Here is a 14,458-nt window from a genome sequence, read left to right on the forward strand (position 1 = left end):
CAATCAGTGTCTTACATCTCACCCATTGTAGCTCAGATTGACCAATCATAGTGCGCGCTCTGGGACGTTTTTTCTGGTTTGGTCCCGCCTCTCTCATGGCACAGAGAGAGAGAGAGAGAGAGAGAGAGAAACATAAATAAAGCGCAGGCTTTTCGTTTTTTCCGTTTTGTTTTCTGCTGTAATTTCATGCACTGATGTTATTTAGCTCTGATGGCTGATTGTGTGTCTCGCCTGTTGTTACTTTGTGTTTTCTCGGCTGTGGTTTGGAGCTGTGTGCTGGCCGGACGCAGTGATGTGATGGAGCTGAAGGACTTGGATTTTGACTACATAGCCGCCGAGCAGGAGACCATGCTGGTCAAGTTTTATGCTCCCTGGTAAAAAAAAAAAAAAATGTTTTCTTTTATATTTGTGGCATTGTTCTGCTTTGTAGCTAGTCACAAAATGAATGTTTCCCGCATTTGCACAGTTCCTGTTGTTTGTCAGGCAATGAGCTGTCCATGGTATCAGTAACACTGAGGGGGTCTAAGGGAGAAAAGCAAGAGGAAGTGGCAATTGTGCACAAGCTTATAATGTGTATTAACCATTTTCTTCTCAAATTCAGGTTAGGTCTCATCCCTTTCAGAGTTCAAACGTTTGTCACGGTGGTACTTTCGGAAAATTGGGAATGTGAATGTAATGTGTGCTTTAATAGGAACACCTGGACACATGCACTGCAATCAACCAATCATGTGGCAGCAGTGCAATGCATAAAATCCTCCAGATACAGAGCAATGCATAAAATCATGCAGATACAGACCAGTGTATAACATCATACAGGTACAGCGCAATGCATGAAATCATCCAGATACAGAGCAATGCATAAAACCTTCCAGATACAGCGCAATGCATGAAATCATCCAGATATAGAGCAACGCATAAAATCATCCAGATACAGCGCAATGCATGAAATCATCCAGATACAGCGCAATGCATAAAACCATCCAGATACAGCACAATGCATAAAACCTTCCAGATACAGCGCAATGCATAAAACCTTCCAGATACAGCGCAATGCATGAAATCATCCAGATACAGCGCAATGCATAAAACCTTCCAGATACAGCACAATGCATAAAACCATCCAGATACAGCGCAATGCATAAAATCATACAGATCCAGTGCAACGCATAAAATCATCCAGATACAGAGCTTGTTCACATCCAACATCGATATGGGGAAAAATGTGATCACAGTGACTTTGAATGGTTTGGTGAAAGGTGGGCTGGTTCGAGTGTTTCAGAAATCTCCTGGGATATTCATGGACAACAGTGTGTAGAGTTTATGCAGAATGGTACGAAAAACAAAAAGTATCCAGTAAATGGCAGTTCTGCAGGTGGAAACGTCATGTTGATGTGAAAGGCCAGAGGAGATTGGCCAGACTGGTACGAGCTGACACGAAAGTTACTGTAACTCAAATAATCACTCTTTACAACTGTGGTGAGCAGAAAGGCATCTCAGAACGCACAACATGTCAAAATTTGAGGCGGACGCACTACAACAGCAGAAGACCACATCGGGTTCCACTCCTGTCAAAAACAAGAATCTGAGACTACAGAGGGCACAGACTCACCCAAACTGGACAGTTGAAGATTGGAAAAACATATGAGAATGAGTGCATTAATATGCACCACTGTAAGAGCTGCTGTTATAGAAAATAAACACCTTCTGACCTTCAGATTCGAGAATTCAACAGTGCTGTGATATAAAATAATAAAAGCTCTCTTTTAATGTATGTCTGCATTTATGTATATTTAGTTTTAACATTAAATGTGTTTGTGTTTATTTGTGTGCAGTTGGGCTTGTGCTGTTACACACTCTGTAGGTGTTAATTTAACACTCTGAGACTTTCTTCCTCACTGGGGGATTTTGCTGTTTATGATCATCCTTGTCTGCTTTGCTGCAGGTGTGGCCACTGTAAGAAACTCGCTCCTGAGTTTGAAGCTGCGGCTACAAGACTTAAAGGTATCGCGACTTTAGCCAAGGTAAAGCTCTGAGAAAACTTTTTGATATGAAGGTTTTAGAATTGTTGATGTTTCATGAGTTGGCTATTCTCATATCTGTCTGATTATTGATGTCCAAAAAGGCTGTGCATTATCTTTTTCTTTCAAGATAAGAACTTATTGTACTTCTGCACAAGATGTTTTCTTGAGATAATCAGAAAATGCCATTAAAAACAGCAGTGTATTTCAACAATCTATAGCGTGATCATAATTGGGGTTTGGCTTTGGTTTTCTCTCTATTACAGGTGGACTGTACGTCAGACACAGAGGTTTGTGGGCGATTTGGGGTCACCGGATATCCTACTCTTAAAATATTTAAGAACGGAGTGGAAACATCGACATATGATGGTCCTCGTTCATCAGGTGTGTTTGTAGGTGGATGTTTGTGTGTGAGCGTGATGAGTGATTGCAGTCTGCACTTTGGATATGAAGAGTGGCCTTCTTCTTTTCTCTGTTGATTTGTGTGACACCAGTTGTGTCTGTCTGTAAGATCAGGAGTTACTTACAGGATTGAGTGGCAAATTTACTTTACAGACATTTAAAAGTGGATTTAATCATACAAAAAGTCAACCTGTTGCTAACTAAATTGCCAGTGGATACACGGACAAATTCTTACATTACAGCTTTAGACTTTTCCATTTACACACGTTTGAATGTAACAGTGTTGTAGTCATTCAGTTTGATATCTAAAGCACTACAGGACTATAAGGTTTCCACTACATCTGCTAGTCATATATCTTTAGTTTTAAGATTTTTGTGAATACAGCCTCTGAACTTTAAATGTGCTCCATTACAGATGGAATCGTGGACCACATGAAAAAGCAGGCGGGGCCCGACTCCATGCTGCTGAACAATGAAAAAGACCTTGAGGCCTTCATCAACCACTTTGATCCTAGTGTAATCGGTGAGTGCTTAGGTATATCTTTCATTCTTTTATACCACAGTGCTGTGGAATTCTCGATTCTGATTGGTCAGACGCTTGTTCTAATTTATTATAATTTCTATAGTAACAATTTACACTTGTATGATAGATGCTTCAATTAAACAGATAAAAAAATGTGTAAAATTGTTGATATGGTGATGTTTATTTAGCATTTTTGAAGAAGTTTCCAGTGTCAGTGCTTTGTAACAGTCAGAAGTAAAGCAGTAAATTTAACTCTTCCACCATGGCTGGTGAGAGAATGACAGTTTGTAGCTGTTATAACGTAAGTGATAACCGGAACTACCTTGTTTGGCGTTTCACATCATTAAATGTAACTATAAATGGATAAGTGTATCATATTGAGTCTCTCTTTGTTTACAATGTCCAGGAGTGTTTGAGAGCAGCGACAGTCCTCAGCTGGTGGAGTTTCTGAAAGGAGCCAGTCTGATGAGGGACAGCTTCCGCTTCGCTCACACCACCGACATGCAGCTCGGCCTCAAATACGAGCTCACATCAGAGTAAGAGACGGTCTGAGGCATGACCGAGAACACGTGTTCACATTGAGCCCAAATGGAGGGTGGATAAGAGATGGAGGAAGCTAAGAAAGAGTTCACTGAAAGTTTTTAAGCAGAATATAGTTATATGTACATAACTGTGGTTATGTTATACCCATATACAGTTAAGCAATATAAGTTTTATTGTAGTATAGAATACTACATAGAATAGTATACAGTGCCTTGCATGAGCATTCACCCCCCCTGAACATTTCTTAGTGTTACAACTTGGAACTGAAATGGACTTAATTGGATCAATATACTTTGCAAAACTATTTCCAAATAAATTTGAAAAAAATTCTGATTGCATATGTATTCAACCAGTTACTGTGAAACTCTTAAAGTGAATCTCTGGTGCAAATTAAATTGGTGCAATTAAAATGTCACATGATCTCAATATAAATACACCTGTTCCTATAAGAACATGCCTAAGCAAACAGCATCATGTAGAGCAAGGAACTATCTGGGATAAAGTTTTGGAAAAGGATCAGTCATGGTTTGGTTATAAAATTATCCCAAACTTTAAATGTTCACAGAGCAGCATTAAATCCATTATTAAAAGGTGGAAAGAATGTGGCACAACTGCAACTCTGACTGAAGGAGGTCCACCAAAAGTCAGTGACTGGATACAGAGTGGATTAGTCAGAGAAACAACCATGGTAATGCTCCACATGATGCTACCACCAGCATGCTTTGCTGTGAGGATGGTCTTCTCAGGGTGAAGAGCAGTGTTAGGTTTCTGCCAAATGTAAATGGGGAAAGTGGAAAAAGTCAAGCATGCTGAAAAAAGCACTGTATTGTAAATGCAGTAAAGATTTGGCAAAGTGCAAAATCAGTAAGGAAACATATTAAGCAAGCTCTCTAAAATGCCGTTGTCTCTGCAGGGGTGTCCTGCTCTTCAGGCCTCCCAGGTTGGCCAGTAAGTTTGAGGACAGCGTGGTACTACTCAGAGGCTCGTTTTCCATCACTGGTTTACGCCGCTTCATCAGAGACAACATGTAAGCATTTTCTCTCTCTTAATTTGATTAGATATTGAAGCCAGTATATTATATTGCATTTATATCACCGTATATTCACAGTATGTTTTTCATTTGTCAGATGATTTATCCAAGAGATAACAAAGGAAGGTTGAAGGGTGAAAATCCTCTATCTGTCCTAATAAAATTCTTATTCTAATAAAACCTATTAAACACTTTTGGTTTTTAGTGCTTCAGAATGCATCAGAACATGATGCTAAAGTGCAGGATTCAGATGTCAGACACATGAAGTCTGTTGTTATTAAAACATAGCTGTGAGCTTCCATCTCCGATTAGTGAATATCTGAGCACTATTAAGCAAGTTGGCTTTTCAAGGTCATAGTCAAGCCTGCATACTCAAATTCTTTAGCAGCGCTGAACATCCTGATTCGTGTGTGTGTACAATTCTGTAGTTATGGAATCTGCCCACACCTGACCAAAGAAAATAAAGATCAACTGAGGAAGAGAGACCTGCTGACAGCGTATTATGACCTGGATTATCTACGCAACCCCAAAGGCTCCAATTACTGGAGAAACAGGTGAGTAGGTGTCAGTCACCAGAGAGATCTACAGTGGATATAAAAAGTCTACACACCCCTGTTAAAATGCCAGATTTCTGGTGATGTAAAAAAAATGAGACCAAGATAAATCATTTCAGAACTTTTTCCACCTTTAATGTGACCTATAACCTGTACAACTCATCTGACAAACAAACTGAAATCTTTTAGGGGGGTGAGTAAAAATAAAAAAACAAAATAATGTGGTTGCATAAGTGTGCACACCCTCTTATAACTGGGGATGTGGCCGTGTTCAGAATTAAGCAATCACATTCAAACTCGTTAAATAGGAGTCAGTACACACCTGCCATCATTTAAAGTGCCTCTGATTAACCCCAAATAAAGTTCAGCTGTTCTAGTAGGCTTTTCCTGACATTTTCTTAGTCGCATCTTACAGCAAAAGCCATGGTCCACAGAGAGCTTCCACAGCATCAGAGGGATCTGATTATTAAAAGAAAATGTGTTATGGTCTGATGAAACCAAGGCTGAACTTTTTGGCCATAATTCCAAAAAGTATGTTTGGCGCAAAAAGAACACTGCACATCACCAGAAGAACACCATACCCACAGTGAAGCATGGTGGTGGCAGCATCACGCTTTGGGGCTGTTTTTCTTCAGCTGGAACTGGGGCCTTAGCCAAGGTGGAGGAAATTATGAACAGTTCCAAATACCAGAAGAAGATTAAAGTTTTGGAATGGCCCAGCCAGAGCCCAGACCTGAATCCGATTGAAAATCTGTGGGGTGATCTGAAGAGGGCCGTGCACAGGAGATGCCCTCGCAATCTGACAGATTTGGAGCGTTTTTGCAATGAAGAGTGGGCGAATATTGCCAAGTCAAGATGTGCCATGCTGACAGACTCATACCCAAAAAGACTGAGTGCTGTAATAAAATGAAAAGGTGCTTCAACAAAGTGTTAGTTTAAGGGTGTGCACACTTATGCAACCACATTATTTTGTTTTTTTATTTTTACTCGCCCAACCTAAAAGATTTCAGTTTGTTTTTCAACTGAGTTGTACAGGTTATAGGTCATATTAAAGGTGGAAAAAGCTCTGAAATGATTTATCTTGGTCTCATTTTTCTACATCACAGAAGCCTGGCATTTTAACAGGGGTGTGTAGACGTTTTATATCCACCGTATAAAGACAAAGAAGATGTCTTTTGTAGAATTATACCCCAAGGCTGATGTGTGCTGTTTCTCTCAGAGTATTAAAGGTGGCGTCTCAGTACAAGGATCATGGCCTGCACTTCTCAGTGGCTAACCGGCGAGACTTTTTGGATGAGCTTGAAGAAGAGTACGGTCTGGGTACGACAGAAGGGAGCGACATGCCATTTGTCACCATCAGGACTCGATTAGGACACAAATACACCATGCGTGAGGAGTTCACGTAAGTCCCGTCATATGTGACTCACGCACCATTGCCATTCAGAAGATATCAGTGATTTCTGAGTACTAATAAATTGATTGATCAATCGAGGTCAATCGGCACTCATGTAGACCTGGCAAGTTTAAATTTTAATGTGTTGCTACATACATAAAGGAAATATAATAGAAATATATGTTTTTTAAATATTTCTGATGTGTTTATGTGTTTAGTGCTAATTTGTTGGCTACACGTCCATTATTCATGGGAATTCAACAGATTTTAAGATTTTTTAGATCTCAGGCATGAGGGATAACGGCCATGTTTTGCTGTTATGATTCTGATTGGCTGGTGTGGATTCTTATTTAAATGTTATTCAGAATATTCACATTACCTTATTGTCAATTTGCTTTTTTTTTTTTTTTGACATCTTTTAAAAATAGATTTTTTTTAGATTGAGACATATCAATAGATCACTGGTGTATTTTGTAAAATTTAAAACTATGATGTGATTCCTTTCTAGGCGAGATGGAAAGTCTTTAGAAAGGTTTTTGGAGGATTATTTTGCTGGCAGACTGAAGCGTTACATAAAATCAGAGCCTATACCCACTAACAACAATGGACCAGTCAAGGTGTGTATGCATAGTTTATTAACCTGAGTTTCTGTATAGGTTAAATGACCCATTTTAAATATTTACAAAAAGTGGAATAATTGTTAATATTTTCCATAATGACAAGCTGAATTTGGCTCAGATGTATAATCTGAGAGTTAAAAAAATAAAGAAAAAAATTTTTTCTTTCTTTCTTTTTTTTTTTTTCTTCCAAAAAAGGTTTTGCTCCACGTCTTATTTACACTCCCAGTGTTCACCACTGAGCTCAAGTAAAGGTGACACAATAAATACATAGTAAGAGGATTGTGAAAATCATCCTAAACTTTATCAAATCTTTTTATTAAACCTATTAAACAAATTTGAGTGAGCAGACTGCTCAGAATGTAAAAATTGTCACTTCAGAGGTTTTTTGTTCATTTAATAAACCAATAGCTGAAAATCTTATTGAAAATCATACTGAACATGTCACATGTAAGTGTTTTGTATTATTATGTCATAAAACGTAAGAGCCAATCAGGTTCCAGTAAGCAAATGCAGGCCATGCAGCACCAGTTTAACAGGGGAGGAGGTTGAGAGAATTATACATTTGCATATTTATAGAATTTAGATTCTTAAATACTTCTGTACATTTTTCTATTTTTTCAAAATAAGTATTATAAGTGAGACTAAAAAAGTAACGAGTGCTTTTAATTTTTCATTTTTATACACATCACCCTCGTGCTTTCATGATTTTGTTTGTATTCAGGTGGTCGTAGCAGACACATTTGAGGAGATTGTGAATGATCCAGAGAAAGATGTACTGATTGAATTTTATGCTCCATGGTGTGGCCACTGTAAGAAACTCGAACCAAAATATACAGAACTTGGACAGGAGGTGAGCCACCACGACATGAAACATTGCAGCTGATACAGATTTGGTCAACATTATTGCCTACTTTTATGTACTGTTAACTAGTTTTGATAAGAAATTAAATATACAATGTTGTTTTTCTTTCTCAGCTTTCCAATGATCCCAACATTGTGATTGCTAAAATGGACGCCACAGCCAACGATGTCCCACAAGGCTACGATGTAGAAGGGTGTGTATTCAAAGCTATCACTATTCACAGTTAAGTCGTTTTTACTAGTTGCCTTTTTAACCTTTTGCTGTTTTTGCAGATTTCCCACAATATATTTTGTTCCTGCGTTGAGGAAGGATGAACCCAGACGATATGAGGTAACATTCACTATACTCATAACATTATATCTACAGAATCAATACAGATGTTCTAATTTTAAATGTTTCTTAATGTTTCTTAATGTTTCCATTTTAAATTGACTTGATATTTTAAAAAAAATGCACTTTCCCATAATTTCACAGCTAGTTACATTTTCCCTGTGTGTATTATGTTCTCACTGATTCTCCATGGAATCAGAATTAGATTAGCCTCATTAATCTGCTTTTAGAATTGGACATAAAGCATATTGGCATGCATCTGGTGCCTTGTTGCAAGTATTAGAAGTATTATGACTAAGATTATACTATAACACCATTATGGCTGCCAGTTTAATGTAAATTGGCTGGAAAATAAAGGTTGCGTGAAGATAAAGGGCTAAATACACAAACCGCATATCACACAAGCTAAAAGTGTGTATCCTTTTCGTAAGTGTACGAGTGTAAGGTTCTTGTGTGTGAATGTTTGGTTAACATGCTTTGTTTGGGTGCCAGGGGGGCCGTGAAGTGAAGGACTTCCTCAGCTTCTTGAAACGGGAAGCGACCAACCCCTTGGTGCTTCAGGGAGCGAAGGAAGAATTGTGATATATCATGAATGCGAAGGGGATGCTGGGAAATGTGGTTTGTTTTATTCGTCTCATTTGTCTGGTAGTGCTATAATGAAGGTCACACAGGTCCTCCAGAGGTTTAGTCGTACATATGGGTTAAGACAGAGGAGAGACAATCTATAATCTGTTGATGGTATAGATGGTGACAAGAGGAACATGAGAAGCACTTAAGTGTTGTATTTCAGAGAAGAATAAATTCTCAGGAATTGATTGGAGCAACTCAATTTATAAATATGTGGTGGCCTGGGAGAACCCTTCATATGGTGAAATTTTAACATTTTCTGCTATATAAAGTTTTTGTAGGCTTTTCTGAACCGAAATATTTATAATATTCAAATTTCCTAACTACAAGTAAAGTTATAAAACACTTGGGCGGCATGCTGTTATAGGAAAATAATAAACAAGGATGGACAAGGACTGGGTGGTGTGATGTGGTCTGATGCGAAGCAGAGTTACTGTTAACACCCCAAAGTTGATTATTTTTCCAATAACAACACACCTTGAAGAGTTTATTCCTCTTACACGCAAGTAGTTTGCCAACGATTACAATTTTTATTTATTAATGTATGACACATCATACTTTTATCCATTTATAGTTACAATTAATGTTGTTAATGTTGTTAAGCTATTCCACAACATTAATTAATTAATTCCTGTTATCATTTACTATATTGCAGATATAAGTTAATAAAAACATTTCGACATCATTTTGTTGAAATATATTTGTTTTTTTAAAGATGAGATGTCAAAGTATATTATGAAAAAAAAAAAATAATAATTGGTCTTTTTTGGAGCTTTGCCAGATTTCAGCCACAGCAACATCTGATGGTTTTTCCCAGACCACCACACAAATACAATTCAGTTTTCCATCGAAAACCTTTTGTAGACTGGATGAACGTTTGGAGGTCCCTGTGGCCTTATGCGGTTCCACTGATGATTTCTAGTCCTCTTTGCTTCTGTTTGTCTCACCACCTGCTGTATTCTTTTATCTCATCAGCTCACAAGCAGCCGTCCATGAGTCACGCCTATAGACTGCACGTTTGGCCATATTGTACATTTATTCATTTCTTTTTTATAAAATGTATTTCTCTGTGATACTCCTGATTAAATTAACCTGATATGATTATTTACCTCTGCCTAACTGTATTGTTTTGCCAATGCATGGGCTGTTGATTTTTCAAACGGGTTTAAAGACAAGGGGAAGAAAAAAAACAATATCCTTCACTCCTGTTCATGTAACGGAGTTACACTGAGTTCACACTACATACCTGAAATGCTCTCTGTTACATTCTCCCGCTTCACTAATGACATTTCTTTCTTCTAATCAAGGCAGTTTGTTTCACATGAAAATGATTTTATAGTGTTTTACGCATCTAACACTGACATTTCCCCACCACAACTATCGTAGTGTGTTTCCCGTGTACCTCTTGTTCCAAGACAATATGATGTACATCTTAATATGAGATCAGTAATCAGGTATACGAAGGATATGTTTAAAGTAGTTGGTTTAAGATTATAGAGTTTTCACTTGCATGATGTGATAGTCATGTGATTCAGTATTATGAAGTTTTATTTTAATGGAAAAAAGGAGTGGGACTAATAGGTACTAAGCCCATATCTTCTTCACACCATCACTAAAAAGAGGTTTGCATGTGGTATCAGATTTTTACAGATATCTGCATCTTTTGTGTATTTGCTCTCTTGAATCAGTGCAGTTGTTTTATAAATAATGAATTTTTAACCCCTACACCAGCAGCGCAGTATGAATAAGAACAAGCAAAGCATGACACATAAGTGAAAGACTTGATTAATAGAAACACACAAATACAAAACTAGAGCTATAAATAATGTTTAATGCATTATTTACACACTAAAGGTAATGACTGAAGGATTAGTTAGAAACTAAAGATATGCATAATCTCTATTACTCCAGTCTGAAAGGGCGTGTCTAAAAGACTGTACTCTTCATCAGCGTCCAGACGGACCCTTCTACAAGGAGGGGCCTCATCATCATCAGACCTCTTGACCTCCCTCCATCTCACCCTGTGGGACTGCTCAATCATCGAGAATAAAACAAGTTCATCCCTGCTGCTGTCAGAGCCATACTGATCATCATCGTCGTCATCCTCATCATCGTCTTCATAACCCTCATCATTATTGTCCTCCTCCTCCTCATCATCATCATCTTCATCCTCACCATCATACTAATCATCATCATAACCCTCATCATTATCGTCAAGTTAGTTGTTATTAAGTTAGTGAAATGTACAGATTTTCATCATCATCATCATCTTCTTCCTCACTCTGCAGTGATGTTAGTGTGTGTACTGACATGTTGCAGGCTTGTAGGATCCTGAAGGCGACAGTGAGACACACCTGTACATTTCACTAAATTAATAACAGAACTAAATTATATGATAATTTACAAGCTTCAGTCTTGTACAGCAGGAAATCCTCTGAACAAACATTGTTTAACAATCTTATAGAAACAATACATTTTAACAGAGTTAACTGTGTAAGGTAAGTAAGGTAAAGTAAGTAAATTAAGTTTACTTACTTGTTTACTTTAGTAGGGTAAATTCATGTAAGTAAGTAAGTAAAGTAATTAAGGTGAAGAGAACACACCACGCCTGAGCTGAGAGCACCGTAAACAATTAGGAAATATGGCTGCTGAGCCCATGCTAGCTAGCTCGGTAGCTGTTGACTATGACTAACAATTTAACTATCTATAATGTCTTTATGCGCACAATGAAAAGGCAAGAAGAGCTGAAATACAAACCTTAATCACAAAAGAGTAAGTATTACCAATGAAACTGAATTAAACAACTACTCTACAATTCGTGTTCACAGCTAGATACACATCACAAGCTGAAAGCTAATATTAGCGAGTTAGCTAGCGAGCTAGTTAAACTCAGTTCAACTGCTCGGTTAACCTAAGGTCCTGGGTATTTGTATTTGGTGCTACATGTGAAGTTAATGTGTTGAAATTAATTAAATGGAACATTTGTAAATTGGTGTTTTCGACTTGTGAAAGTCATGAGACTGTTGTTACACAAACGAAACTAAAAATGGCTGCCGGACACATGTTAAGCCAGCTGCTTGAGCGAGGCTAAAAATTTAGCTGTGTTTTGTGAGAGTTAGTACAAATGAATATAGTTTTCAAGAATTTGTCTGCATTTACTTAAAGACTAATTACACACCCAAAACATGGTTAGCGTTTAGTTAAAAACTAAAATGATTTATTTTGTAAGACTTTGAGGAAGACAACAACCTACATGACTATAAATAAATACAGAAAGGACATTGTTCATATCACACTCTCCAGTGTCACCCAAATGAGGATGGGTTCCCTTTTGAGTCTGCTTCCTCTCAAGGTTTCTTCCTCATATCATCTAAGGGAGTTTTTCCTTGCCACAGTCGCCTCAGTTGCCTCAGGCTTGCTCACTAGGGATAATTCTGTCTAACATCTAGGACTGTTTGCATGCTTTTTGTTTCTGTTTGCATGCTTTTTGTTTATTATGTTCTGTAAAGCTGCTCTGAGACAATGTTCATTGTTAAAAGCGCTATACAAATAAAATTGAATTGAAATTGAATTGAATCAAGCCAATCAAAATAATGGAAAAACTGTTGCTAGTTCTGCCTCTGTAGCGCTATAACTCTGCTGGAACCGGGGATAATGTGTCATGGTCCTCAAGTATGGAGACACATCACATTATGCACATCAGCCAGCAATATTACCAGCCTCTGCTGAGGACACCCTCCACCCCTCATAGTCATGAGTATCTCCCTATTCTGCACATTTTTGTTTTCTACGGAAGTAGAATCAAGATAAAAAATGTTTCTTGTGATCTCAAGACAGCAAAAGTTGTTTTCTCAAGATCACATTATCATGCATGTATGTACATCATGGATGACTGCATCCGTTTTTACTTTAATCAGAAACTATCAGGAGGAAATACCTGGTATAGTGGTACAGTTTTGATAGATTTTCCTGGGTTCACTTAGAATCAGGAAGAATCAGGTCTGTGTTCTCGCTGCTGCCACAACCTCTGTACCAGCCGGGGAAGAGAGAGCCAAAGAAACACACAAAGTCAGTGTTAAAGCAGCAGAGCTCTTCAAAGTTTACTGAGGAAACAGGGAGTATTTATACAAAAAAAAAAAGGTGTAGTATTCTGAATTATCTATATGCAATATCTGCAGAGACAAAGGCGTCAGACAGAAGCATCAGCAGAGACCAGAAGTGGTGGATGACGTTTCACAAAATGAGATTATGTCCCGCAGTGTCCGAGCTCAGAACATGTTTATCAGAACAGAACAGAAGAAGAACAAAAGCTATCACGAGGTCAGCACAGAGCGAACATATATTCATAATATATCAAGTTTCCACCTTGCAGCTCCACGCTCCTAACACACCTGATTCAGCTAATTAACAGCAGTTGAAACTGGGTGTGTTCAAGAAGGGAAAACACTGAAATGTGCAGGCTGGGGTTCTCCAAGACCAAGCTTTGGGGAACCTGTGCGCTACCTAGTTCTACCTTACAGAAAGAGGCTCAGTGCAATTTTTCTTTACAGGATTAGCTTCATCAAACATTAACAGTGACAGTGCTGATAATGCACTCTGTAAAACTAAAAATTAAGTGTTGTTAAAACTGAAACATCACATGCTCAAGCTCAAAATGTCACTATTATTCATTTGAATGAAGTACACTGTAGGTATGTTTTGTATCATTGACCAAATCACCAGCCTTGTATACAACAAAGAACAAAAAGGCACAAACTATAGGAAAAAAAAAAGTTTATTTTGAATTCTGAACCCTGGTTCCTTGACAGCTCTAAAGGAAAAAAGTCAGATTTAAAAAAAAAAAAAAAAAAAAAAAAAAAACAGAGAGAGAGAAAAAAACCCCACAGAACCACAAAGAATTACAATAATCATCAATGCATTCATTTAATCTTTATCCTGCAGTCACATGCCATTCAATGAAACCGGAGATGCACAGTTAAGAACAGGAAGGGAAACTAAAACACATTTCAAAATGTGGACAATTGAATAAATAATGATAGGAGGAACGCTGGCAGGAATGAGTGGACAAGGACGTCTGAGAGAACGGCCCACACGCTCACTCTGGACTGACAGAGACAGAGACGGTTGGCTTTCTGTTTGAGTGATTCAGTAAAAGCAGTAAAGATTAATGTTTCGTCCAAAAAAAAAAAAAAAAAAAGTACACACTTTAGCTGAATTTTATTTTGAGGTCTCTATTGAGAATTGTAATTTCTAGGAATTAAGCCAACAGGAAAACGCAGTAGGGTCCAAAAACAGACCAACACTAATCTTTCTGATTCCTGCTTTTTTTCCCTTCTCCAACAGTCTCTGCCTGCCGAAGAAGGGGTGTAAAGAGGAAACGCGTGCATGAGGTGTGTAGGGAGGAAATGCTGACCTATTCCAGTCTTTTACTTGGATTGGTGAGTTGCACTGCCTTTGTGACCACAAGACCACACTCACGATTAATCCATCACCAATTATATAACTTCTGTTGATACCTTGAGCTTAAAGAAGGTTGGTTTTTTTTTTTTTTTTTTT

General features: G+C 37.9%; 1 protein-coding gene across 3 annotated transcripts; it reads left to right on the forward strand.

The window, feature by feature from the left end:
* The first annotated feature begins 66 nt into the window (after positions 1–66).
* pdia8 (protein disulfide isomerase family A, member 8) lies at positions 67–13,225 on the forward strand. 3 transcript variants are annotated; one of them, XM_026942246.3, is made up of 14 exons: positions 67–374; positions 1,943–2,021; positions 2,285–2,402; positions 2,836–2,943; positions 3,350–3,479; positions 4,400–4,513; positions 4,945–5,070; positions 6,290–6,472; positions 6,972–7,080; positions 7,805–7,933; positions 8,059–8,138; positions 8,218–8,275; positions 8,768–8,893; positions 10,853–13,225. In XM_026942246.3, the coding sequence occupies exons 1-13, from the start codon at positions 211–213 to the stop codon at positions 8,855–8,857; spliced, it is 1,488 nt and encodes a 495-aa protein (XP_026798047.3). In that variant the 5' UTR covers positions 67–210; the 3' UTR covers positions 8,858–8,893; positions 10,853–13,225. The 3 variants fall into 3 exon arrangements, with proteins under 3 accessions (XP_026798047.3, XP_026798045.3, XP_053087387.1); XM_026942244.3 differs by lacking the exon at positions 10,853–13,225 and adding an exon at positions 9,878–10,008; XM_053231412.1 differs by lacking the exon at positions 10,853–13,225 and having other exon boundaries at positions 8,768–10,008.
* The last annotated feature ends 1,233 nt before the right edge of the window (positions 13,226–14,458 follow it).

Source organism: Pangasianodon hypophthalmus, chromosome 29, assembly GCF_027358585.1.
Source record: "Pangasianodon hypophthalmus isolate fPanHyp1 chromosome 29, fPanHyp1.pri, whole genome shotgun sequence".
In the NCBI taxonomy this organism is placed as follows: domain Eukaryota; kingdom Metazoa; phylum Chordata; class Actinopteri; order Siluriformes; family Pangasiidae; genus Pangasianodon; species Pangasianodon hypophthalmus.

Excerpts from the sequence above, each read along its gene's own strand:
- pdia8 (XM_026942246.3), top strand. The coding sequence starts at position 211 with ATGGCTGATTGTGTGTCTCGCCTGTTGTTACTTTGTGTTTTCTCGGCT. Across the intron at positions 2,944-3,349 it reads CTTTGATCCTAGTGTAATCG|GAGTGTTTGAGAGCAGCGAC; the intron begins GTGAGTGCTTAG and ends TACAATGTCCAG. Across the intron at positions 8,139-8,217 it reads CAAGGCTACGATGTAGAAGG|ATTTCCCACAATATATTTTG; the intron begins GTGTGTATTCAA and ends CTGTTTTTGCAG.